The sequence below is a fragment of the Lepidochelys kempii genome, chromosome 9 (genome assembly GCF_965140285.1).
Source record: "Lepidochelys kempii isolate rLepKem1 chromosome 9, rLepKem1.hap1, whole genome shotgun sequence".
In the NCBI taxonomy this organism is placed as follows: Eukaryota; Metazoa; Chordata; order Testudines; family Cheloniidae; genus Lepidochelys; species Lepidochelys kempii.
In genome coordinates this window covers 64,057,351-64,082,959 of record NC_136388.1, presented here as the reverse complement: position 1 = coordinate 64,082,959, position 25,609 = coordinate 64,057,351, and the positions used below count along the sequence as shown (strand labels likewise).

General features: G+C 51.1%; 1 protein-coding gene across 7 annotated transcripts; it reads left to right on the top strand.

Annotated features, from left to right (window-relative positions):
- The first annotated feature begins 3,368 nt into the window (after window positions 1–3,368).
- PRRG3 (proline rich and Gla domain 3) lies at window positions 3,369–22,012 on the top strand. Of its 7 annotated transcripts, none has more exons than XR_012160911.1 (5): window positions 3,369–3,466; window positions 7,934–8,124; window positions 9,072–9,113; window positions 10,047–10,250; window positions 12,282–12,901. XR_012160911.1 is itself a non-coding variant. In XM_073360739.1 (5 exons), exons 3-5 carry the CDS (start codon window positions 9,107–9,109, stop codon window positions 18,274–18,276), a joined length of 705 nt encoding a protein of 234 aa, XP_073216840.1. In that variant the 5' UTR covers window positions 3,369–3,466; window positions 7,957–8,124; window positions 9,072–9,106; the 3' UTR covers window positions 18,277–22,012. The 7 variants fall into 7 exon arrangements, 4 of the variants coding, with proteins under 4 accessions (XP_073216840.1, XP_073216839.1, XP_073216842.1 ...); XM_073360739.1 differs by lacking the exons at window positions 10,047–10,250; window positions 12,282–12,901 and adding exons at window positions 17,001–17,161; window positions 17,740–22,012 and having other exon boundaries at window positions 7,957–8,124; XM_073360738.1 differs by lacking the exons at window positions 10,047–10,250; window positions 12,282–12,901 and adding exons at window positions 17,001–17,161; window positions 17,740–22,012.
- Window positions 22,013–25,609: the final 3,597 nt, after the last annotated feature.

Below are 25,609 nucleotides of genomic sequence, written 5' to 3'. Positions count from 1 at the left end.
TCAGCCACCAGATTAGCCTTGACATTATCGGGGATAGTGTTCTTGATGGCTTGTAGTCCATCTTTGTGTGGAATGTTGGTGTAGAGGGCTTCTACATCCATAGTGGCCAGGATGGTGTTATCAGGAAGATCACCGATGGATTGTAGTTTCCTCAGGAAGTCAGTGGTGTCTCAAAGGTAGCTGGGAGTGCTGATAGCGTAGGGCCTGAGGAGGGAGTCTACATAGCCAGACAATCCTGCTGTCAGGGTGCCAATGCCTGAGATGATGGGGCTCCCAGGATTTCCAGGTTTATGGATCTTTTGTAGTAGATAGAATATCCCAGGTTGGGGTTCCAGGGGTGTGTCTGTGCGGATTTGATCTTGTGCTTTTTCAGGGAGTTTCTTGAGCAAATGCTGTAGTTTCTTTTGGTAACTCTCAGTGGGATCAGAGGGTAATGGCTTGTAGAAAGTGGTGTTGGAGATCTGCCGAGCAGCCTCTTGTTCATATTCCGACCTATTCATGATGACAACAGCACCTTCTTTGTCAGCCTTTTTGATTATGATGTCAGAGTTGTTTCTGAGGCTGTGGATGGCATTGTGTTCTGCACGGCTGAGGTTATGGGGCAAGTGATGCTGCTTTTCCACAATTTCAGCCCGTGTACGTCGGTGGAAGCACTCTATGTAGAAGTCCAGTCTGCTGTCTCGACCTTCAGGAGGAGTCCACCTAGAATCCTTCTTTTTGTAGTGTTGGTAGGGAGGTCTCTATGGATTAGTATGTTGTTCAGAGGTGTGTTGGAAATATTCCTTGAGTCGGAGAGGTCGAAAATAGGATTCTAGGTCACCACAGAACTGTATCATGTTCGTGGGGCTGGAGGGGCAGAAGGAGAGGCCCTGAGATAGGACAGCTGCTTCTGCTGGGCTAAGAGTACAGTTGGATAGGTTAACAATATTGCTGGGTGCGTTGAGGGAACCATTGCTGTGGCCCCTTGTGGCATGTAGTAGTTTAGAAAGTTTAGTGTCCTTTTTCTTTTGTAGAGAAGCAAAGTGTGTGTTGTAAATGGCTTGTCTAGTTTTAATAAAGTCCAGCCACGAGGAAGTTTGTGTGGAAGGTTGTTTTTTTATGAGAGTATCCATTTTTGAGAGCTCATTCTTAATCTTTCCCTGTTTGTTGTAGAGGATGTTGATCAGGTGGTTCCGCAGTTTCTTTGAGAGCGTGTGGCACAAGCTGTCAGCATAGTCTGTGTGGTATGTAGATTGTAATGGATTTTTTACCTTCAGTCCTTTTGGTACGATGTCCATCTGTTTGCATTTGGAAAGGAAGATGATGTCTGTCTGTATCTGTACAAGTTTTTTCATGCAGTTGATAGATTTCCACTCCATACGGCTAAATGCAGTGCCTTGCATTTGACGATGTACATTGGTCAAACTGGACAGTCTCTACGTAAAAGAATAAATGGACACAAATCAGATGTCAAGAATTATAACATTCATAAACCAGTCGGAGAACACTTCAATCTTTCTGGTCACGCGATTACAGACATGAAAGTTGTGATATTACAACAAAAAAACTTCAAAACCAGACTCCAGCGAGAGACTGTTGAGTTGGAATTCATTTGCAAATTGGATACAATTAACTTAGGTTTGAATAGAGATTGGGAGTGGCTAAGTCATTATGCAAGGTAACCTATTTCCCCTTGTTTTTTCCTACCCCCTCCCCCAGACGTTCTTGTTAAACCCTGGATTTGTGCTGGAAATGGCCCACCTTGATTATCATACAAATTGTAAGGAGAGTGATCACTTTAGATAAGCTATTACCAACAGGAGAGTGGGGTGGGGGGAGAGAAAACCTTTTGTAGTGGTAAACACCCATTTTTTCATGCTTTGTGTGTATAAAAAGATCTTCTACACTTTCCACAGTATGCATCCGATGAAGTGAGCTGTAGCTCACGAAAGCTTGTGCTCAAATAAATTGGTTAGTCTCTAAGGTGCCACAAGTACTCCTTTTCTTTATGCCATGAGTGAATGGCTGTTTGTGCAGTGTTAGGAACAAAGGACGGGTAGGGTTGGCTCCTCTGAGGTACAAAAAAACAGGACATCAGGGATGATCTGGAGACCAAACCCATAAACCTAGACAGCTGCCAGAGTGTACTGAGCCCCCTTATAGATTTTCCCAGGACAGCTACCTCAAACAAGGGATGATCCTGGGAAAACCTGGGCAAGTGACAACCCTCAGTCAACCACTGGAAGGGACCTCCTTGGTCATCAGGTCCAGTCCCCTGCTATCGCAGGCAGCTCTTTCATATTATCCCATTCATAAATATACCGAACTCCATTTTAAAACTAGTCCTCATTGGGACGCTGTTCTAGAACCTCCCTCATGTGATGGTTAGAAGCCTTCTAATTTCCAGCCTAAGTTTATCTGTGGCCAGTTTAATCCCCATTCCCTCCCTGGTGTTGTTGTAAGAGCCTGAGATGACAGATACTGTAGAAGTGCAGAGCATCATTAGTCATCATCATTTTAGTTATTTATATGCTGCAACATGTGGTGCTGGGACCAACTTTTGCAGCTCGGAATTGTTTGGTTTGAGCCCTTCTCTGTTGTTGTTAGCAACAGCACCAACAATGCTTTTGGGGTCAGAGTGGCAGTGGGATGTGCTACTACCTGTCAGCAGGGTGAAGCCTGGCCCATCTCACCCCATGTCTTTAACTGCCCTGTCTGTGTGGACTGTGAGCTCCCTGGACACGGCCTGTGCCTTACTGTGTGTGCACCTGGCACAACAGGGTTGGGATCTCAGCCTCGGCCTAGAGCAAAGGGACCCTCCCCCATGACCCCAGCAGCTCTCTGGCTGCGCAAGGCTCCACTGGGAGCAACTTCCTTCCAAGTCTGGGGCAAGTGGAGAATTGTGGCTGAACATGCATGGTGGAGCCAGGTCCCGCTGCAGCCACACACAACGAAGCCCTGGCTTGGTGCGATGGGCCCAGACACTGCGGTGAGGGGCGCATCAGAGCCGCAGCGAGCGGAGACACCTCCCACAGCTTCGTGCCCACTCCCTGCAGCGGCCTGGCATGACCCAGCCATTAGGACTACAACTCCCAGAGCACCCTGCGGCGCAATGGCCTTCAAACCCAGAAATGGGACGGCCCTTCCTTCAAAGGCTGCCCTCTCAGTGGACACAGCAGGCGGCAAGGCCCGCCGTTATCACGCTGATTGGTCACAGCGGGAGAGGCGGTCCTCCCCTCCCTTTTTGTGATTGGGCAGATTAGATGGAATTCTCACGCCTTAGCGGCTGAATGATTGGCCGTAAACGTCTGCCAGCTCCGCCCCCGCTCTGTGATTGGACAGAGAGGGCGGCTCAGCCCCGCCCCGCCCCGCCCCTTGTCCGCGGGTGGACACTGGTAGCTGCAGGCTTGGGCTGCGCCGGGCGGGCGGGGAGCCGTCGGCTCTGTGTGTGCGCGCGCGGGGAGCCCGGAGCTGCGGCGGGCACGAGGTACTGGGGGGAGGGGAGGTACAAGGAGGGGGTCGTGGTGAGGGGTATGGGGTGGGGAGTAGGGGCAGGGGTGAGGGGTATGGGGTGGATGGGGAGGGGAGAAGGGGCAGGGGTATGGGGTGGATGGGCGAAGGGGTGATGGGGAGGGGAGAAGGGGTGGGTGTTTAGGGTGCATAGGGTTGGGATAGAGGGGAGGGCCATGGAGTGGGGGAATAGGGCAAGGGGCAGGGGATGAGAGGAGAGGGAGTTGGGGAGGGTAGTGGATGGGGAAATAGGGGGAGATGGAGAAGAAGAGTCAGGAGGCTAGAGGAAAGGGAGAGGAGAGGGCAGTGGGAGAGGGCCCATAGGAATGGGGGCGTGGATAGAGGAGCAGGGACGGGGAGGGGGCCCATAGGAATGGGGGGGTGGATAGAGGAGCAGGGACGGGGAGGGGGCCCATAGGAATGGGGGGGGTGGATAGAGGAGCAGGGACGGGGAGGGGGCCCATAGGAATGGGGGGGGTGGATAGAGGAGCAGGGACGGGGAGGGGGCCCATAGGAATGGGGGGGGTGGATAGAGGAGCAGGGACGGGGAGGGGGCCCATAGGAATGGGGGGGTGGATAGAGGAGCAGGGACGGGGAGGGGGCCCATAGGAATGGGGGGGTGGATAGAGGAGCAGGGACGGGGAGGGGGCCCATAGGAATGGGGGGGTGGATAGAGGAGCAGGGACGGGGAGGGGGCCCATAGGAATGGGGGGGTGGATAGAGGAGCAGGGATGGGGAGGGGGCCCATAGGGATGGGGGGTGGATAGAGGAGCAGCGATGGGGAGGGGGCCCATAGGGATGGGGGGCGTGGATAGAGGAGTGGGTATGTGGAAGGGGCTGGAGGAAGAATGAGATGGATGTCTGGTGGGGGCACTGTGGGGAGTGGAGGAGAAGGGGGGAAGAAATGGGGCAGGGTAGTGTGAAGTAGTATGACTTTTTAGGAGCTGGAGACAACCCAGGGCTGTGGGAATTGGGGGTGCAGTAGAGACTGGGTGGGAGGCTGAGGGGTGTGCTAGAAGAGGGACGGTACTGGGATTGAGGGGGAGGGCGGGCTTGGGGCTTTGGGCACTGGAGTAGAGAGGAAGGGGGTTGAGTCCACCTTTGGGAATCAGGAGGGAGGCAGGAATGTCAGGGAAGTGATGGGGAAGGAAAGAGGGGTTGGGATGGGCGGGGGCGCGGGGAAGCACCGATGGCAATGGAGGGAAGAGTGAAACGAATCGGTACTTGAATGCTAAACTCCAAGGAGCTAGGAAAGTATCTGGTAGGGTGTGTGGGTGCTGTGGACTGTGGGGGAAGGTGTGTTCACTGGGGCTACTGTGGGATTTGGGGCAGGTCCAGGGGGCTGAAGCTGGAGCGTGCCTGGCTGGTACGTATCAGCTTACACAGTTGTTTGCGAGCATACCACTCCAAACCTGGTGAGTTTTAGGATTGGTTTGTGGGGACGAATTCTGGTCCCATTAAGGGTTTGTGGATTGGTTTGTGGGATGGCATCCTGGCAACCATGGGGCTTTGTGGTCTCTGGGAATTGGAGCCTGTGGAGCCTTCCCCGATGTGTTGATCTTGGCTTTGAAAACAAAAATAGTTCTTAGAACTTGCAAAGCAGCTGGCATCCTTGGCGGTATGACGCCCAACAATCCGGCAGCCTCTCGACGTGCCACCACACGTCAGTGATGTTACGGAATCCCACAACCCGTTCCTGCGCTGGCAAGAAGATCGGGGGTTCTGGCTTATCTCTCTCTCTGCGTACATCCTTCCCTCAGACCACACACCCACGCAGAGTCTGCCTGTATTGCTAGAGGTGGAGGATACCATATTCTACCAGCACAGTTTCCTTCTTCAGCATCATCGTTGGGTGGGGGGAGCCCGGGGGTTGCCAGGTCTGGAAGACACGAATGTGTGACTGCATCAGCATCCCCATTGCTGTATCCCTCACGCCTCCTCACCATTGCCATGGCAACCTCCTATTGATGGTGTATTTATAGAGGAGGAAAACACTGTTCAGAGGGGAACTGATCGGGTGGGCGTTGAGGCTGGGTTCTGGGTTTGGATTCCTTAGCTTTTTGTCATCCTTAGGCAGAAAAAATTAACTCTTCAGTGTCCTTTGAGGTGGAGTATTTTGTGTTCCAGACCCTGTGTTTTGTATGGGTACCTATAATGCTGGTGTGTTCAGAAATGTGAAATACATGCCCAGAATATAAATGCATTTCTATATAATCTATGTCACTTGCTGCTATGATACGTGCACGTCAATCATGTGTATGGTATACGCATGAATATTGAAGTTCATATCTACCAGGTTGTTTTTCCACTGGATTAAATAGCCCTACTCCTTCGTGCTAGGAATATACTCATGTTCCTCACATGACCTGCGTCCCATCAGCTGGCCCTTTGCATGCTTAATTCAAGAATTACCAGCCCGGCCTCAAGCTTATAATTAAGTTTAAAATATCAACTTTCTTAAAATGATCCCCCATCCCCCGCCACACACACACATACCCCTACCCCCTGAAATGTGTCCCCTCGCAAGAGGGGCATACATCACCGCTCATCAGAGACACCATGTGGCCTAATGAGCCAGGATTCCTGATTTCTAATCCCAGCTCTTGCCACTGACTTGTGTGAGGATAAATTAATGATTGTAGACCACCTTGTCCCTTTTAAGTATTGTTGATGAAGATGAGGGTTTGTGTGTAACCCTCTCCTGTTGACACGTAAATCTTTATTTCTTAATGAAACTGAACATAAGCAAAAATTAGCCAGAGCAAAGCAACCTCTGATTATAGCCGATGCAACTGACCACGTTATAGTTACAAGTTCTCAACCTGTGTCACACCAATGTTTTAGGGACTGAAGTTTCCTCTATTGGGCTAACCAGAGCTTACAAAAAATTTCCGGTGTTGAAAGCATCTATATTGGTCCAGTCTGTCTTCCTAGCCCCTGGTGGAATGTGAGATAGCAGACTGTAAAATCAGGTTATCTTGCTTTTTTCCTTCATCCCCACTTTAATTCCAGCATGTATTTTGCAGTCAATATTTCACAGACTGCTAGAGAATGCTTTAGGCCATTGAAATGTGCATTCCATGTGGTTACAGACTTATTTTCTGTGTCTAACCATTCTTGATACAACAGCTTCTAAAATCATGTAAGACACAGTTGTGGTGTTGGTGGATAGAAATGTTAGTAATAACCAAAAAGAGGTTGTGTGCAAGGTTCACTACTCTCTGCTCTGTTGGGGTAAGAGAAAACTGCTCTGTTACTGGAAGCCTTAGGTTTCTGGGTTTTGAAGAGATGTGACTTTTATTTATTTCGTGAGTAAAGTAACTGGGCTTAGAAACTGTTGCTGAGCTATGTAAGGACTGATCTAGATCTGAGTATTGTAAATCCTGGACCTCAGACTAGTGTAGCTTTTATTTCTTGTTGTTTCTCCCCCCAACCCCCAATAATAAAAGTAAAGTCCGGTGAGAATCTTTTTACCTCTCTGGTTTGCAGTGTCACTAGAGCCCCTGGATGGAATTGGGTTCTGCTGTGCAGATCTGAGATGGGGGGAGAAAAACTGGGGAATTCCTGTAACGATGCATCATGGGCTTGAGCTGGCTAGCAGAGCACAATGGGGAGGTGGTAGAATAGAGTCTGAAGGATCCTCTTGTCACTGGTGAATAGGAAATTGCTCCTGTGTGTGGAGGGACACCTGACACTTCTGCATAATGTGATTTCATTGTTTACAGCAAGTTAACCTTCCAAATGTAGTATTGCCTTCCTGAGTTTGCACACCGCTGTAGCCTCACTGCGGGGCTGTTAGTTTTGCTGTGCAGCATTAATGGAACTCTTCTCATTTGTGCTGCTGCTATTCAGGAGGTTGAGCAGCAGTGAAACAGTCAGCAGTTGTCATTCTGCAGCTACGCGGGAAAGCTGTGAACAGCAGACGCATCCACTGGAACCGTTAATGGTGGAGAAGGGCTCAAACATAAATACACTGGAGGCTGTTGAGGGGAATGGGTACAGTAGCAGTAGCCGGGTGGTGGGGGAAGGATAGAGTAGCAGGCTGCTCGATTCCCCTAAGCAGTGCATTCCAGCACACTCTCTTTCTAGCAGCTGGGGATACTATTACTATATTACTGTTACTCAACTTGTGTTGAAGTGGTGCCTTGGGCCCTGGTCCATTACTGGACCATTACTGTGTGCCAGGTGCTGTACAAATCCAAACAGCTTATGTTCTGTGGGTGTTTCTTCCTTCATGTGGCTGGTGTATTCACCCTAAAGTTAGCAGGTGCCAGGTGAAGTTTTCAAGCCTGTAGTACAGTATCTATGTGCTGTGGAGATTGGCTTTGATCTGGCACCTCTGGGTGAAGAAATCTTGTTTGTTTCTCACCCTCTGGCTTGGCTCTGGGCTCCTGGCCATCTAGCTCATCTTTCATTTTATGGACACTGTTCTTTATGCACCCAGATGTCCAAACTCTCTTCTTCAAGGGCCTGATCCTGTGAGGTGGTTGAGCATCCTCAATTCCTACTGCCTTAGGGAGCTGAGAACACCCCAAGCAGTCTACATGAGGGAGGCTATGCCAGTAGAGCCACCTAGAGGAGATGCAGCATAAAGAGAATTTTTGCCGGTGTGGTTGAACCTCCAGCCCAAACGAGGTAAGCTATACTGGTAAAAGGACTCATGCTGGCAGCATCTACATGGAGGTTTTTGGCAGCCTAGCTGTGTTTTCACACCCCTGCCCAACATAACTATTCCAGGAAAACTTTGTGGTGTAGACCTGGCCTCCACAGGTTGCAGGATCAGGCTATAAGTTCTCAGACCAGTAAGGCTCCTAAGTGCACACTGAGGGTTTAGACTGGCTGGCAGAGCCTTCCTGGCCACGTAAGAGGCTCTGGCCTTGGAACGAGGGGTAGTTAATGTTAGGGCAGCAGAAGTTGGACGTAGCCTGGCAGTGAAGTACAAAGTCTCCTGCTGTGGGGAGAGGTTGTAAAGCACTTTGCAAGCCTGCATGTTCTAGGCCTCTCGCCCGCCAGCCTGAGGCTAGATGATATAAAGCAGTCAGTTAATATGTGGGGACTGAGTGTGCTACATCTCTCCTGCATGATGTGATGGAGCAGAAGCCATGGGGGCGTTTTTACCCTCTCCTACTGAAGTGGGGCACATTGCTCACTGAGAGACAAAGATGCTCTGAGCTGACTGATGGGAATCCCTGTAGACCTTGTGGCCTGCCTCTTGGGCACTCGGGAGTTATGCAGAGCCACTGATATGCTCTGTCTTGAAGCCAGGGGATTTGGGGGCAGCTAAATGGACATGTGGGGTGGGAGGTCTGAAAGTGGGTTGGATGAGCTGGCGACGGCCAGCTGCCATTCTGCGACATGTGGTGTGTACCAAAGGAGCCTGGGGGCAGTATTGGGTGGGTCATGGTTTCCTGTAGAGATGATGGGTATATAGAGCTCAGCTGGGTCCTGCAGCAGGCTGCCTAGGCTCCAGAAAAAGCCATCTTTCCCCATGGATCAGTCCCTGCTACTGGTGTGACCAAGGGCTTGGAACCACGGCCTGTGGCTTTGAGCCCTCCATGACTCTCCCATTTTCTTCCCAACAGGTAGGTGAAAGCCCTGAGTATCTGAGCAAGACAGCATGGCAAGTAAGTATTTCCCAATGAGGGCCTCAAGGGCAGGGAGGGGCAAGCGTGGTGTCTTCACCTCTTCTGGAGCAAGGGGTGTTGGGGGATGGGTCTCTTGCATGTGGTGGGGGAAAGGGCTGGTAGCCTCCTCTTTGAGAAGAGGGTAGGGAATAGTCTGTGTTGCCTTGGGTCTTAGAGTGGGGCAGTGTCATGGCCCCTTCTAGGATCAGAGGCTTGAGGCACGGCTCTGTCTCTTCCTGCACATCTCTTCGTTGTGTGTTCCTGGGCTGCAGAGTCAGAGCCTGGTGTACAGGAGAACAGCTGGGTGAATTGCTGGTCCCTCTCGCATGCCTGTAGCACACCAGGCACCCCCACCCAACTGCGTTTTCAGTTATGCCACCATTTGGCTCAGCCTTGCTCTCACCACCTTATCAAGCCAGAGTGGGCACAGATTGCTGGCCTAATAGCCCCAGTCATGCAGAGTGCTGCTCTGCCCTTCCCACAGTGCACTGGTCACTGCTTAGGCAGCCTGCCTGGTCTGCTTTCCATGCTGGGGCCATTTGGCTGGGGGCCTGTTACCTGTGCTGCCCAGGTGGTGGCGCTCATTTGTGCACTGTGTTCACAACAACCCACTTCTTCAGCAGTAATTTGACTTTGTTCTGCTCCAGTCGCCAGTATGGCTCCTGGGAGTATGGTATGGGCAGATCTGAGAGTGCTGTGGGCATTGACTAGCTGGGAAGGGGAGGTTACCCAGGCCCTACAGTTGCTGTGTAAGCAAACAGCCAAGTAACCCACTGTAATGGCCGCTGCTTGGACTAGTGAGCTGTGCTGTGACAATATCAAGGGCCTGATTGCTCAGCACGATAAAGCTGGGACAGTAATAGCAGGGTGGAAAAAGCATGTTTGATCTTTAAAGAGCTACACTGAATCCTCCCTGCTCGCTCTTGTGTGCAGCCTGATGTGCTGCTGCGTGGCACAGAGGCTGCATTCAGTGCTCCGCTGGGAGCTGAGGATAGCCCTGGTTCTGAAGCCAGACTGGGAGAGGCCAGGGATCTTGGGATCTGCTTGGGGCATGCCAGGATCCAGACCTGACAGTGGAGACAGCGGTCGAGCTGAGCCAGCAGGAAGAGCTGGGGGACGAGGGCTACTCTGTGCCAGGTACGCAGCTCTTTGTTATATATATTGTGCCAGTGGCTGAGGGCAGGTGCAGGGGAAAGAGTGGCTTGTTATGGATGCTGCCATTAGTGCTTTTTAAAAGGCACTTGTCGCCTCAGACAAGGGTGGAAGGGCCCACCTCTCCCCCTACCCTGCCATCCCTGGCTCCACAGTTACCAAGCCCTTCCCCAATAATTCCCCAGTAACACTGCCCAATGCCTTTTTGGCCATATGAGCCACGTTCACTGTTAGGGTGGCTGTACCCAGCAGCCGCTGAGCAATGCCATCTGCTTGGACTCGAAGCTGGTGAAGTAAGGGGGGAAAACAAAATAACACAAACTGCAGCTTAAGCCTACAAATAAGAACTTGGTGGCAGGAAGCTACCTCTTGTCTGCTGTGGCCAAACGTTTGTGGCACTGCATCTGTTGGTCCCTGGGCTATGGCACCCAATTAGCATGCTGCTCTTATCTGGCCTCAGTCATGTGCCATTCTGTCTGATTAATGCATGAAAGACAGTCATTGGCATATTTTGTTATCAAAGTGATGTAGAGCTAACACAGGCCATGGGAGCTGCCAGGATAATTACTGTTTATCCTACCTGCTGTCAGGCACTGAATGCATTGAAAGAATCTACCGTGGATACCAATTAACTGTAATCCTTATTCCTTTGTGTCTGTAAATCTTTCGTCACGCTTGTGCTCCAGCGTACAGAGGGAGATCTTCAGGGGCACACCCTGCTGTTGACAGTCACTGGGGCTCACTGGTCTTAGTGCCTTTGAAAATCTCTACACCCCCCCCCCCCACACACACACACACCTCCCATCCAGTTTGGAGGCAATGCTTATTCCCCTTTACCCTGTAGAATAGGGGAGGGCAAATTGCGGCCTGTGGGCTGGATCCGGTCCATCAGGGCTTTCAATCCTGCCCGCGGGATTGCCAGCCCTGTGGCGCAGCAGGGCTAAGGCAGGCTCCCTGCCTGCCCTGGCCCTGCGCCGCTCCCGGAAGCAGCTGGCATCACATCCCTATGGTCCCTGGGGAGGGGAGGGGAGAGGCAGAGGGCTCCGTGCAGTACCCTTGCCTGCAGGCACCACCCCCCTGCAGCTCCCGTGGCCAATGGGAGCTTTGGGCAGGGGGTGGTACCCGCAGGCGAGAGCAGCACATGGCGGAGCTGCCTGCCCCACCCCACCCCCAGGAGCCACTGCCAGACATACTGGCCACTTCCAGGAATGGTGCAGGGCCAGGGCTGGCAGGGAGCCTGCCTTAGCTGCACTGCTGCGACCCTAGAGCCACTTGAGGTAAGCAGCGCCGGGTCGGAGCCCACAACCCAAACTCCTCCTGCATCCCACACCCCAACCCTCTCTCAAACTCTGCACCCCCTCCTGCACTCCAAACCTCTGCTCTGAGCCCCCTTCTGCACCCCTCACCCCTCCTGCACCCCAACCCCTTGTCCTGAGCCCCTTCCTGCACACTGCATCCCATCCCACACCCTCTCCTGCACCCCAACCACCTGCCTCAGTCCTATATTCATGGCCCTGCATACAATTTCGCCACCCAGATGTGGCCCTCGGGCCAAAATGTGTGCCATCCCCTGCTGTAGAAGCTGACGCAACCCCTGCCTTCTCTGAGCCTGGCCCCCAGTGTCCACTTGAGTGACTCCAGGGCTAACCTACCAGCCTCCTGCCTCGCTCTGATATCCCTTGCTCACTCTTGCTGGGACCATCGGCACAGACATGTCTCTGAGGCTCCTGTTTGCCTGATAAGTAGTCTTTGATTGTGTGGTTATACTGACTGTCAGTAGCTCCCCATCCCTTCCTTGTCCTTCGTTCCAACGATTTAGCATCTCCACCCTTCTTGTAACAATTGTGAATTCTAAGGGGTCCTTGCGGGCTCCAGTCCAAGGAGAGCCTTTCTGGAGGCACTGGCATTCAAAATTGAGCTAGAACAATGACTTCCATTGTGTTCCTTAATGATCCAAGGAATGATCAAGCTTTTGATTTCCTTATTGAAGCTCTTATTTGTTTCTTTTCATTATAGAAGCCAGTATAGCACCGTGGATGTCCCAGAGCAGGGAATGGGCCAGGTGGCAAGGTTGCACAGTGTTGGAAAGGCTGGCAAACCTGAGGTCCAGGAAAAGCAGGAACAGGCTTGTCACTTCAGGAAACACAGAGGGAGACTCAAAGGAGATCGGAGTGAGTGTTCCAGTGTGAGGAGGAGGAAGTGAGGTGCACTTCTGAAAGACTGGATGGGTCAAGGCAGAAGGCCGAGGAGCTAGTGCCACGCTATTTCCAGAAAGATAGGAAATGACTTGAGGATAGACAGCTCCATTGTGAAATCTCCACCCAGTGCATGAAGGCTGAAGAGCAGATGACAGCCAAAGCTGACCCAGCAACCGATCCCTGCATCATCTGCTCAATACATCCCTGCTAAGCTGTTCAGTGCTCCTCTCAGGACAGCTCCCTCACAGCCATTCCCCATGAAACTCCTTCACAAAGACTGAAGAAATAGGAGAGCTGGGGCCCCAGCGAGATGCACTTGACTGTAAAATAGCCTCTCCATTCCCATTGTTTTTGTAAATATGTTGCTCTGGTCTAGTATTGCAGTTGGCCTGCATCTTTGTATAATAAAGTAGATTCTGGAGAAGTCATTGTAATTCACATCCTTCATATTGTTCTTTATTATCCATGTCGAGCTGTCTGCGGTGACTCAGGAGCGTGACTGCCAACCTCAGGGCAGACTGCTAAGAACCAGGGCACAAACCCCAAATTGCCTGCTAGTTCTATACTTAGATTTCGCCAACCAATTATTAAGTGTAAACTCCGGCTCAGTAACAGCCTTCATATGGAGTCATATTATATACTGATATGCCATATATCAGTCGCACCTTAGATCTCACACTGAAGACAACACTTGTAACCAATCCTATAATAAACTATTTAAAGATTTAGTAAATAGAAAAGGAAATGAGTTATTTACAAGATTCAAGCAGGTAAACATAAATATACAAATGAGTTACAATCTTAAGTTTCAAGAGGTAGAAGCTTTTATAAAAAACAAGCTCTATATGTCCTTTAGGGCTAACGTGGACTAAGCTCTGGGGATCTTTTGCTTATGCATAGAAAATCTTGCCCCCCAGAGTCCAAGCATCATAGAGATCCAGTTCTTTATTGTTAAGTGTTTTTATTTCTCTCTCTCCATGCAGGGGACTGGACTAGATGACCTCTCAAGGTCCCTTCCAGTCCTATGATTCTTTGTGCTCTGAGTTGTGAACTCAGCTGATGGGAGGAATCCACTTGCATGACTCATCTTCGTGGTGGGAGGAAGAGCAGAGCAACAAATGTCTTTTGTTCTCTTTAATGTTCTACAATAGTCCATCTGATGTTGATGGGCCTTCCTCTTGGCCAGGACGTAACACCTTCTGTTGGTGACTAGCACTTTACACTAGTTAATGTCTCTGTTGTCTGGTGATTTACAGCGTCACAGAAGCTTACAATACAAATGCTTAAATATTACTTGCAGCGTCTGTATCCTGTATTTTGAGGTGAGAATGCATGCAGCAATTCACAAGCAATCTGTAAAGGTTAAACATGTTATTAAATTCTCATACCTATTTTAATAACACTAACACACAGGTGAGCCAGACTGCTTCCAGCTGTATATTTTTCCGTGATCAGTTGAGACATGAGGACTTTGGCATGAGCTGCCACCTGATTTGGCAGTGTCACAGTCCATACAACAGCAGTTCTCTCTTTCATAAACTCCCTCACCAGAGCAAATATTAATAAACCCCAGGGAAAAAAAGTAAATGCAGTAACTCATCAAGTGTATCCCATCATGACCAAAAGATGGTGGCATGTCATAGCAGTAATTGCTAATAACACATCAATGCCTCTGGAGCAGTATACTCCATAAAACCACTCACCATACCAGTTGAGAGTAGGAAAAATGAAGGTCTCATGAAAACATAAGGAGAAACCTGCCACCAATATAGCAACAAATGACTCCTAGTTAAAGACAAGGTAACATTTTTAGTTAACTGCTCGCATGATCCTTCTTCCAAGTCCTGCCATTAGTTAGAAAGTGTGTGCACAGAGCACTTACTGTCTGGGCAAATTGCAGGCTGTGCTAATGAACAACTGCTTCATGTGTAACAGTTTGGCTGTGTGAAAGTTGTTTCAAATCCCGCTGCCCTCTCACTCCATTGTGCACAGGAGACCTTGCCTTTGCTTTCACATGGATTTTGCAAAATGCATGTGATTGCAGAGATAATTACTGCAGTAGTCAGTGAAGTGTCATGACTGGTAACCCACCTGGCCTTGTCTCCCAAATGTGCACTGTCCTGGATACAGGTCTCTGGGTTTGTGCCACCTGGGAATGGTTTCATGAACTGAGGCACTGGTTGGCCTGCTGGGTGACCCTGAATTGCTGTGGGGATAGAGACCCCATCACTGCCTGGGACGTTCCGTGAGAGTATGGGTCCCCTCTGTTCTCCTGGAAGAGTCCAGAGTGTTTGACCATTCTCCTGCGTGCTCTGAGCACCCTGGGTATGTTTGCATGATCTTTGTGGGATCCCTGATTATTTAAATCCATGAATTCTCTTTGCCACCTTGGCTGCTCTGAGCACATGCCACTGGATGGAATGCCATGCCATTGCGAGAATCTGAAACCAGCACCTGCTGGAGACTTCCTAGCCCCAAACTGGGACCCAAGGGAGAAATAACTGTCCTGGGTGGATAGCTTCCACAGGGCAATTGCCACTCTTCGGCAGGGTGATTGGCTGTCTCCTCCTTGTGGGCTGGTGCTTCTGCATTGGGGCTAGTCCACACCCACTGCACTGAAAAGTGTCCTTTCTTAGTATGAAGTTATGCAGCTGCTTGCTGCTCCTCACAGGTCCTGAACCACTTGGTGTCCCCAATTTGTGGCATGGTGTGGACCCAAAGTGGGATTTCATCTGTGGAGTGTCATCCTTGTGTACTGCACAGATCCAGCCATAGGTGGGGTAGGGGCATGAGCGTTGCAGCCGAAGCTGCGTGAACTGCTGGTATTGGTCTCTGGCTCTTCACAGATGCTGTCAGGGCTCTCTGTACTTCGTAGCAGCTGTCGGATGCACCTCGGGATGGCCTCTCCAAAGCTCCAGCTGGAACCATTCCTGAGCTGAGGGTTTGTCCTGGCCTGTTTGAGAAAGGGAGATGGAAATAATGCCAACTCCTGGGGAACTATGGGAGTTTGGCCTCATCTCCGACAATCCCTCGGGGATCACAGAAGGCCCTTTAGAATCTCTCACCCTGCAATGGTGTACTGGGAACGTGGGATTGGTAATGCAGCATAAGGGGCGGGGAGAGTGGGGGAGAGCACAGCTAGCATAGGTGCATTGGCCCATTGGTACTTAGATTGGCATGATCCCCTGCTGCAGCTATCGTGGTTCAGCGCTGGTGCAGATGCCGCCTAATCTGCTGACCTATAATGTAGCTGCAGCATAGGCTGTGAGGATGACGTAGAGAAGGGCTGCAAAAGCCCCAATCTCCTTCCCTCAGACGGTGGTGCCTCTTAACCGAGAGTCCCTGCTCATCATTGGTTCTGGCAGCAGATAGACGCATGGCACGTTGGTTCTCCTGAGCCATGGTGGTGCTGCCGGCCACGCAGCCTGCCAGGGGAGGGCTCAGACCCTCTGCCTCGGGAGCTCCTGTTCCTCCATCCATGCCTCTTCCCTGGGCCCTGGGGCTGCCGCCTCCTGTTGTGGCCATAAAGGGGGCAGTGCCATAGCGCTACCAGTTGTGCTCCGGTCCCCTATTGCAGTGGGCACTTTGCCTCTAATTCAGCCGGTGGTTCCCAGCCAATTGAACTGAGTGCACGTGGTGTTGTAAGGAACCAGGGCAGGTGTACAGGATGGCTGGACCAGCCCAGATTGGGTGTTGCATAGGCTTCCGATGCCGTTAGACAGGAGACTGCAGGTGGGTGATATTGCAACAGGAGACCCTCAGTCACATGCAGGGAGCAGCAAACCAAAGGGCAGACAGGGTTTTAACATGAACAATATACCCCAGGTGTGACTAAAATCCCTTTGGAGCTTGGCCAATGCTTTTAGTGGATGTGGCCCAGGGTCCCTCCGTGATCACCACTGCATTGTGTGGGTTGATTGCAGGCTGGGTTCTGATCTCCTCCCCCTGCATCCCAACAGCACTGGATTTCACTTGGGCAGAGGGGCGGGACGGACAATAGCACCGAGGGCCTGAAGTTACAACCAGCCCGGTGTAGCACTCGCACGTTTTCCCCTCAGTCTAGTCCTGCCCGCACTTGGAAGCACTCAGGGCTGTTGAGAGAGAGGGATGGGCTGTGATGTGGCACTGCCGAGGTCATTGTGTTCTGTTGGTGTGGGGGTGGGGACTATTAAAACTCTACTTGTGACTCTCTCTTGCCATTGTCCTCCCTCAGCCCAGCGCAGGGTTCCCGTCTGGCTCCATCACGCTAGCACTGGCCAGCTTGGTCGTAGGCAGCGGGAGAGCCTGTAAGGGCTGCTCAACGCTGTTCTGCCCCCTCTCTGGTAGGATGTTGTGCCCTCTGAGCTCGCGGGACTGGGTGGGTGGACTCTAGCACTGGGCTGTGTAGCATAGCCAGTGGGCACCTGTGCTGCTGGGTACCCAAAGCTGCCACCTGTGTAGTAGCCTGGTCCCTGTGGCAGCGAGAGGCCGCTCGTTGGATCGTGCTGGGGCTGGGTGCGTGGGAGTCCTTAGCGCCTCTCTGCGTTGTGTGTTTCAGTGTTCCTGGGGGCCAAGAATGCCCACTCGGTTCTCAAACGCTTCCCCCGGGCCAACAGCTTCCTGGAGGAGTTCCGCCAGGGCACCATCGAGCGAGAGTGCATCGAGGAGATCTGCAGCTATGAGGAGGTCAAGGAGGTGTTTGAGAACAAGGAGAAAACGGTACATGGGGGGTGAGGCTGTGGGGAGCAGAGCCCGAGGAGATGGAATAACTCGAGCCCTGAGGGGGGCGTGAAGGAGATGGAGGGGAGAGAGAGCGGATTGCCCTGCCCGTGAGGTGGTTTGTTCCCTGGGTGTCAGCAGGAAACCTGAGCTCAGCTCACCTGTCCCACGCAGCGCCATCTCCCTGCCAGGTGTCCTTGCACTGCAAGCCAGGGTGTGGGCAAGGCATGGCTGGTACTGCTACCGTGCGCTTGTGGCCCGCTCCCTGCCCCCCAGTCTAACCAGGGCAGGAGGTGGTGCTAACACAGGGGCCCTCAGCCTCTCATGGGGCCGCTTGCTGCTGTCAGGGCGAGAGCCCAGAAACCTGTGCACTGGTTCCCATGATGTCTCCGGTACTGGCTCCCGGGTTTGTGTTCCGTTGGAGGGGAACCAGTAGGCGGTGGCGGAACAGTTCTACCTCAGCTACAGGGTAGAAGTTGGGCGTGTAAGCGAGCAGCCCCTTCCTTCGGCCACCAAGCTGAGGGGCACTGCTTTGACATGAACGCCTGTGACTGGTGCTGGTTTGTTCCCCTCTGCAGATGGAGTTCTGGAAAGGCTACACCAACTCTGTCTACTCCGTCAAGGACCCCGGGCAGGGCACAGAGCGCTCAGATGCCATGTATGTGGTGGTGCCTCTCCTGGGAGTGGCTCTGCTCATAGTCATTGCCCTGTTCATCATCTGGAGGTGTCAGCTGCAGAAGGCCACGCGCCACCGTCCCTCGTACGCCCAGAACCGCTACCTGGCCAGCCGAGCGGGCCGCAGCATTCCCAGGGTCATGGTGTACCGAGAGACATCTCACAGCCAGGGGGACGGCCAGTCCCAGCGCGAGCCAGGCAGCAGGGTGCCTGCTGATGGCAGAGCAGGAGGCAGCTCCCAGCTGGATGGCACTCTTTACCCGCCGGAGCATTCCGTCTCAGTCCTCTCCAGACTGTCTAGCGCCACCCCGCCCCCTTCCTACGAGGAGGTGACCGGGCACCCGGAGAGCAGCAGTGGCGAGGAAACCAGCGTCTCCTACAATGACCCACCACCCAAATACGAAGAGATAGTGGGAGTGGCCCCTGCCTTGGGCAAATAGTGGCGCTAGCTCCCTGCGCCTGGACCCTCCTCTTGGTGTAATTCTCTCTCTCACTTTTACTAGACGATGCCATCACGGAAAAGCCTTACCTTCTTCGCTCACCAAAAATAACCGTCCTTAACGGGGGGTGGGGGGTGGCACCAGAGTCCAGGCTGGGGTGCAGTGGAGAGCAGCCACCGATGCAAGAAGCCACAATTCCCTGGAGATCCCCCCTCTCCTGCAGCCACAATCCAGCTTGCACAGGCTCTGCATGGAGAGAGACCAGCCCCCTAGAGGCACCCTGGCAGGTTGTGTTAGGTTCCTTGGTGCCCATGATCACTGGGGTGAAAGGATCTCGCAGCAGTGGAGTTCCTCTCCCTGTATCCCAGCAAAGCCCCATTTCTTTTTGTAGTGGGAAGAGCAGAGCAGCATGAACAAAACCTTCCCGAGGGGCAAGAGGTGCTTCCTGCCCACCCCAAACAGGCGGCTCTGCCCATGCGACGTGGCACTCACAGAAGCGGGGAGGGGTGCTCTGTGGAGCGCCAGGCTGCGAGAACGGAGAATGGCCCCGCCAGCCCTTTCCCATAAGTGCCATAACAGCAGGAGATGAGTGGCAGATGGTCGCTGGCCCGGTGGGGGTTCTCGTCCGTGTGTTCAATCCAAAAAATAGGTGTAGTGTCGTCCTGTGTTTGAAACAGCCACACTGCTGCCTCGGTGCCCACCTCAGCCTCACTGCATATGCACACACTGTCCCTGGCATCCATGGCGCTGAGACACCCGTAGTCATGGGACCAGCGAACAGATAGACAGGATCTTTTCAATGTTTCTTGCAGCATCCATCAGTGGAGCCGATGATGGTTTGTGCCTCAGCAATCGTGTTGTTCCAACGTCTGGATGAGGTTCTGTTTTTCCCTGCATCTGGACTGTGGGATCTTTGTCTGGGAGAGGGTAGGGGATGGTCCTGGCTATTTCACTGCTCACTTGTTTAGCACTGATATTTTATTTTGCCTTTGGAAGATTTATTTTTCCTTGGTTTCTTGCCAGGGGTGTGTGTGAATGTCAATCACTTGAGATCCCTGTACAGCTTTGCACAAAGGGTGAAACAAATCCACTCTCTAGCTCTGTTACCAGGATCAGTGAAACAGATGCAGTTTATATCGTCCTCCTCCCTCTTCTCTGCTCATTCTGCCCACCTGCATTGTTGTGATCTTCTGCGGGATGCGGCTGCAACCAGGGAGATGTTTTGTGATCCTGTATCTTATTTCCAAAGGGGAATATCCCAGGGGCTAGCGCCTGGGTAGAGAATGTCTCTAGAGGTGGGGACTGGGGTTTGTGTCTCAATGATCACTGCTTTTCGTAACATCTGTTCTAGTGAGCGGTGCTTCTGTAACAATTGGGGATGAGGGTGTTGAGCTGGGATTGTCTTCTTGTGCCTCCTGTCTTTGTGTGTGGCTGAGGCAGGTGGGCAGTGGTCTGTCCTTTTGCCCTGCATGACGCCAAATCAAAGATTGATTCTGGCAGATTTTTAAGGTTCTTCCCTTTCTTTAAGTGTGGGGATGCCTCTTCCTCCTTGACTCTTCCCCGTTCCCCTCCCAGACCTCTGCCAGGGCCTCTTCCACAAATTGGACACAGTTAAAGAGGATGTCTTTCCATCCCATTCCCCATCCCACCATGCTCCAGCTTCCTATACCAGTGCAGTCTGTGAACAATCTGCAGAAAGGAATGCGTTGAACTACATGCTCACCAGGCTGGAGGCAGATGCAGTGCAGCACCCCTGCCATCCTGCACCCCAGAGGTGCTTCCCCATGTCCATTGCAGCTTTGCTTCTGCGGGACCATCAGCTCTGCAAGGTGAGGATGTGAGACTGGTCTCCAAGGCCCACAGTGTGATCTGTGCTGAGGCTACTGTACAGAATCTGCTAAGGCAGAGGGGAATCCCTGGGGCTTTGTGAGATCAGGACGAATTGACTTGGGACCGTAGGGCCTGGTGCACCTGCCAGGGTAAGGCAAGCATGACTTGCTTCAGCGTCTTGTGTTGCCACTTGCTGCCTTCTGGAGCTCACACAGTTGGCAGGGCAGGGCAGGGCAGAGCTAGAGGAGGCAGGAGGCACAGACGAGGGAGAGCAGAGGAACAAGGGAAAGGGGAGGGGGAATTGTGGGTGAACATGGTCTTGTGAAGTAAAGTGGGGGAAAGAGGAACTCAGTGCTGTCCAGCCCATAACTCAGAGGAAGCCCCTAGACACTCAGGCGCTCTGAATAGCCAACTGAACCATGCTGCCGTCAGCTCAGGTGCTTTGTGATGTTTCTGTTCAGCAGGAAGTGCTGTGCGGGGAGTTGCCGGAGCTGGTGGACTCTTTCCCCTCCCCAACCCCTGGCAATGTCTCCAGAGGCTGGGGCTGGCCATATGGGGAGGAGGCATTTTCTGCATGGTGCATGTTTGTTACAAGACACTACCAAGCATCACAAATGTGACTCTCTGTTGAAGATCCCATGTTCACAGCATTGTGCTTTATATGCAGCCAGGAGGTCAAATCTCCACTCTTTCCTATGACTTTTGGTTACTTGTAACCGTAAAGAGATCTATGAAACATCACAAACATACAGAGGCTGCATGTTGTGGGGCAGATTGTGGTTAAGGCATAGGACTGGGAGCTAGAAGGTCTGGATTCTGGCCCTGTCCCTGAGGCAGTGTGTGACCTTGGGACAGTCACTTACCCTGTCTGTGATTCAGTTTCTTCCTCCGGACAGACAGTAGCTTGTGGGGGTGTTGTGAAGCTAAATTTACTGCATGTAAAGTGCTTTGAGATCCTTGGATCAAGGTACAAACAATCCAGTGCAAGATAAATGGACGGAGCTTAGGAAAGTTCCCTATAAGATTCTGCAGGTTCTTTTGAGCTTCCTCAGTCTGCAGAGGCCTCTTGGGTTTAAGAGTGCTTTGGTGCGTGGACATGGATTGGATTACCTGTGGGGTTTCCGTAGGGGCTGTGTTGAACTTCAGGCTATAGGGCTACCAATTTAAAACCAGAACGTGCTGTCAGACTCTCTAGAGTTGCAATGCACACTCAGTGGCCCAGCTTCCATCAGCAATAGTGGACCTCATGCTCCCATGCTGCTCCCTTGTATCTGTTCTTGGGCCCATTTCAGAATGCATGGAATGTGCAGAAATTGAAGGCGTGGGCTGATCTGGCTAAGGCCTGGATTTCACAGAATATCGTCAGCTTTTTTTTTTTAAAGAAACAAGGCGTCAGACACACTGATCATGTTTGGTTTTCTAAATATCTTTTTTGAAAAATCTGTGTTTTAGTCCCTGACTTTTTATTGCGGTCAAAACATTGAGAACCGAACATCATGAGTAGTTACAGAGAGCAACTTAATTAAACAGTGGACCAAATTCCTTGCTCTTACGAGGGCACAACTCCATTGTCATACACCAGCTGTGAATTTGGCTCTCTGACTGACATCACCTTTGTTATTGTTTCCCAGTGGGCTTTTGCCTCACTCCAAATTCTTTCCTTCTCTTCCCCTCTCTTCAGAAAACAGAAGCACAATGAGCACAGTAAAATCAAAGAGAAACCCCAGCAAAAGGTTTAATGAAACCAACAAAAACCGTGTGCCTCAAACTTCCCTAAACTCTTTAAACCTCTTCTGCAGTCCTGTGAACCTAAAAGCTGCAACATTGTGCAAAGGCAGAGGAGCCTGACAGTGATCAGAAAAAGAAAAGGAGTACTTGTGGCACCTTAGAGACTAACCAATTTATTTGAGCATGAGCTTTCGTGAGCTACAGCTTACTTAATCGAATGCATCACGAAAGCTTGTGCTCAAATAAATTGGTTAGTCTCTAAGGTGCCACAAGTCCTCCTCTTCTTTTTGCGAATACAGACTAACACGGCTGCTACTCTGAAACCAGTGATCAGAAAGTGACCCATGGCAGCGTGGCCATGAAATGCATCCAGTACACAAATGGCATAAAGTGAACTCTGTTTTGCTTTTCGTGTTGCTAATAGCACTGGAAGGCTAATTCTGTCTTGCAGGGTCTGATATTTATCTTGGAGATGTCCCCTTTTCAAAGCTGCTTTGGAAAAGTAGCTGATTACTGCTTACTGGATCTGAACAATGGTTCAGCTCTGTTACTTTCTTGAGGAGAAATGGATTATTGGTGATGTTTATGTAGTGCCCATGAGTTGCACAGTGCACTTATGCCCTGACTGTTACAAGGACGACAGCTTACACTTAGGATAAGCACGAAAGGAATTACTGAGGGAATGAAACTGCCCGTACTCTTGTTGCATGCCATCTTGGAAAGCAATCCAGTTGCTTCTCTGAGCTGCACCTCCCACTGTCTCTTTTACAACCCTGCTGGTGAGTTCCTCATTGCAAGGCGCTTGGCTTAGCCAGGGGGGCTCCTGCTCTCTCCCTTGTGCCCCCCCTTCTTGTTGGCAGCCCCCTGATGTGGTGGTCTCACTGTGCTAGTATTGAAGCGTCCAGCACTGCCATCCCTGTAATGTTACCAAGCACAAACCTCCCCCCACAAGCACCTGAAAGGACATTTCAGCTGGATGGAAACTCCCGTCACTACATATACCTCTCAACTGTCCCAGGTTTGCCTCTGGCCCAAGCACCTCCTGTGTTCTCACTCCTTCATTCTGGAAAATGTCCGACAGTGGAAAGGTGGACTCAGGAAACTGAAGGTTAGAGAAAATGTTATTTCTGTTCCAGGCACCGCGCTTGCATTGTTTGCAGATGCCTGCACTACTGTTTGTTGTCTCTCTCTCCTTCTGGGGCTGTAGTCCACACGTGGGCCTTAGTGGGCTGAGAGGTATATATGGTCTGTAGCCGGATCAGGATCCACCAGAGCCTGAAAAGGAACAGAGGGAGATAGATGGGAATTTATTCCTCTCTCTCTCTCTCTCTCTGTAATATTCACAGTAATTAACTCTGCGGTTTGTATTCTGTAAAACTTGGTATATTTCTGTGCCAAAATGTTATTTATTAAAAAAAAAAAAAACACTGTCAAAATTGTTTAGTGTGACTTTTCTTTTAACTGAACTAACTTGTTGGTTCCAAGTTACTCTGGGGGGGAGGTCAGCTCCTATTTAGGATGGAGGACTTTTCTGTGGGCCCAGTTCAGCCTTGCACCTTGTGTAGTCATTTACATCAGTGCAAAGTGAAGCACTATGAAATCACAAGGGTACCATTTTTCACACCTATTGTATGAGTGTAAATAGCTACACACGGTACAAGGTTTCTGGATGAACTGGGCCCTGTGTGCCTTTTATGGACTAGCTTTCTAACTTGGATGAAGGTGATCAGTAAACTCAGCTTGAAAGGAAGGACTAAAGAACGCTGCATGCAGGGCTAGAGCTGGCATTATGCTTATTGAGAGAGAAAGAATGGCATGAAATTCATCTTTGAAACTGTACTTGCAGCTCATAGAACGCTGTGCTGGAAACACAGGGCGTATTGTCTTCAGGTTACAGCCCAGCACTGGCTAGAGTCTGTTTTGGACTGTGACCTCTGTCACCCTGTAAAGTGGGAATAATGCTTACTTCACAGGCACATTGGGAAGATTAGCCCATGCTGTGATATTTATAGCGCAGCTCAAGAGCCTTGTCTGGAAGGCAATATGCACTGGTCTGGTTTCGGCCTACCAGTGTCCCTGCCAAGCAATCAGCTGTCTGGCTGACCATCCCCGACTGTCTCCCCAGTGCCAATGCACCAGGAATGAAAACCAGAGGGAAAGGTGGTGTTTGCTGATGGCGTATTCAGTGCAGGGAATGAAATGCAGTCCTCGCCCCACGGAGCTGACATTTATGGAGAGAATACTGCTAACAAGCAGGGCCCAGGGGGTTTCTTGGGTGATATTGATTGGCTGCAGTTATAGCCCTGACGTGAACTGCTGCTATGACTTTTCAAGCAGTGGCCCAGGCTAAGGTTGATTAAATGTCTGCAGTGGTGATGTGGGGTGAGATTTCCACAAGGACCTACAAAGCATTCAGGAGCATTAAGTCCCATTGACTTTTGGTGGGACTTATGCTCCCAAGTTGCTTAGGCATCTTTGAGAATCTCCCCCATAAACAGCAGGACGGAGGCAACTTGGGGTTTATCTTAAGCCCTTTTGTGACCGAACTCTATGGCCAGGAATTGAATCTCAAGCCCATGGCTCCAGGAAGGTGATTCAGAACTCCTTAAAACCGGCCATACTTTTGCATCATCTCATACCACTTAGCAGGCAGTAACCCTCGACAGGTTGATGTGGTGTTGATGGTGGCTCCTTCTTTTGCTAAGACTCTCTGAGGACACTTAGGCCTGGCACGTGGGTTTTTGTCTGGATTTAAACTTTTCCGTGCCATGCCTGCAGCCCACATAAGGACATGCCCCAGCTGGAGCGTCTCAAAGTAAAACTGACTAGAGATGCACCACTGAAACCGGGCAGTGTACATTGTCCAGAGTAAAAGATGCAAAAATAAACAACCGCAATAAATGGGGCAAAGGAAATTAGCGGGTAACGTTCTTCAGTTTCCACGCTGTAGCATGCCATTGAGCATAGGTGCTCAGAGAGCTCAATCACGTTTTCAAAAATACATATTTTAACCTGACCATGTCACGTTTTTAATAACAAAACCATAGTGTTACTGAGAAGGATTTCCATTGAATGGCAGATAGTTTGTGGAGTGGAGGATGGGGGGAGATTAACAGCCAGGCGCCCCGGTAATAGCGCAGTGATACAGTACAGAGCTGAGACACCAGCCCCATCGAAACCCCAGAAAGCATGTTTCTCTTACACCGCTGCCCTCTACCAAGTGCATGGTCCCAATCTATCTGGGGACTGAGTTCTAGAGCAGAGAGCCCTCCACTGCCATTGTCCCACTTCCAGTCCCCCAGAGTGCAAATCTAGTGACTGTCAGCAGGAACACCCGGCTGTGAGGGTGGAGCAGCCTCATGGGCAGCCAGGGTGTTGTAGATGGAAAGCACCTTAAAATGTCACTCAGGGGATTGTAACTTCAGTTGGGGAAAACACAGTTGGAGCAGAGGAATTTTTCACAATCCTGTGTTCACACTAATACGTAGATCGGAAGCTCTCTGTTCTGTTTGTACAGTATCCAGCACAATGGAGTCCTGATCCAGGACTAGAGCTTTTAAACACTATGGCAGTAAAACTAATAACTTCCTTACAAAGAATTGAAAGAAGTTTCCTGGGAATGGCAGAAGAGCATTGTCTTAGGGCCCTTATGGGAGGGAGAACAGTCTAGTGGTTAAAGCTTGAGGATTTTACTTCTATTCCTGGCTCTGCCTTGGTGAAATGATCTTAGACCAGTCATGTTACCAAGTCTGCCAGATGGTAGCTACTTACCTCT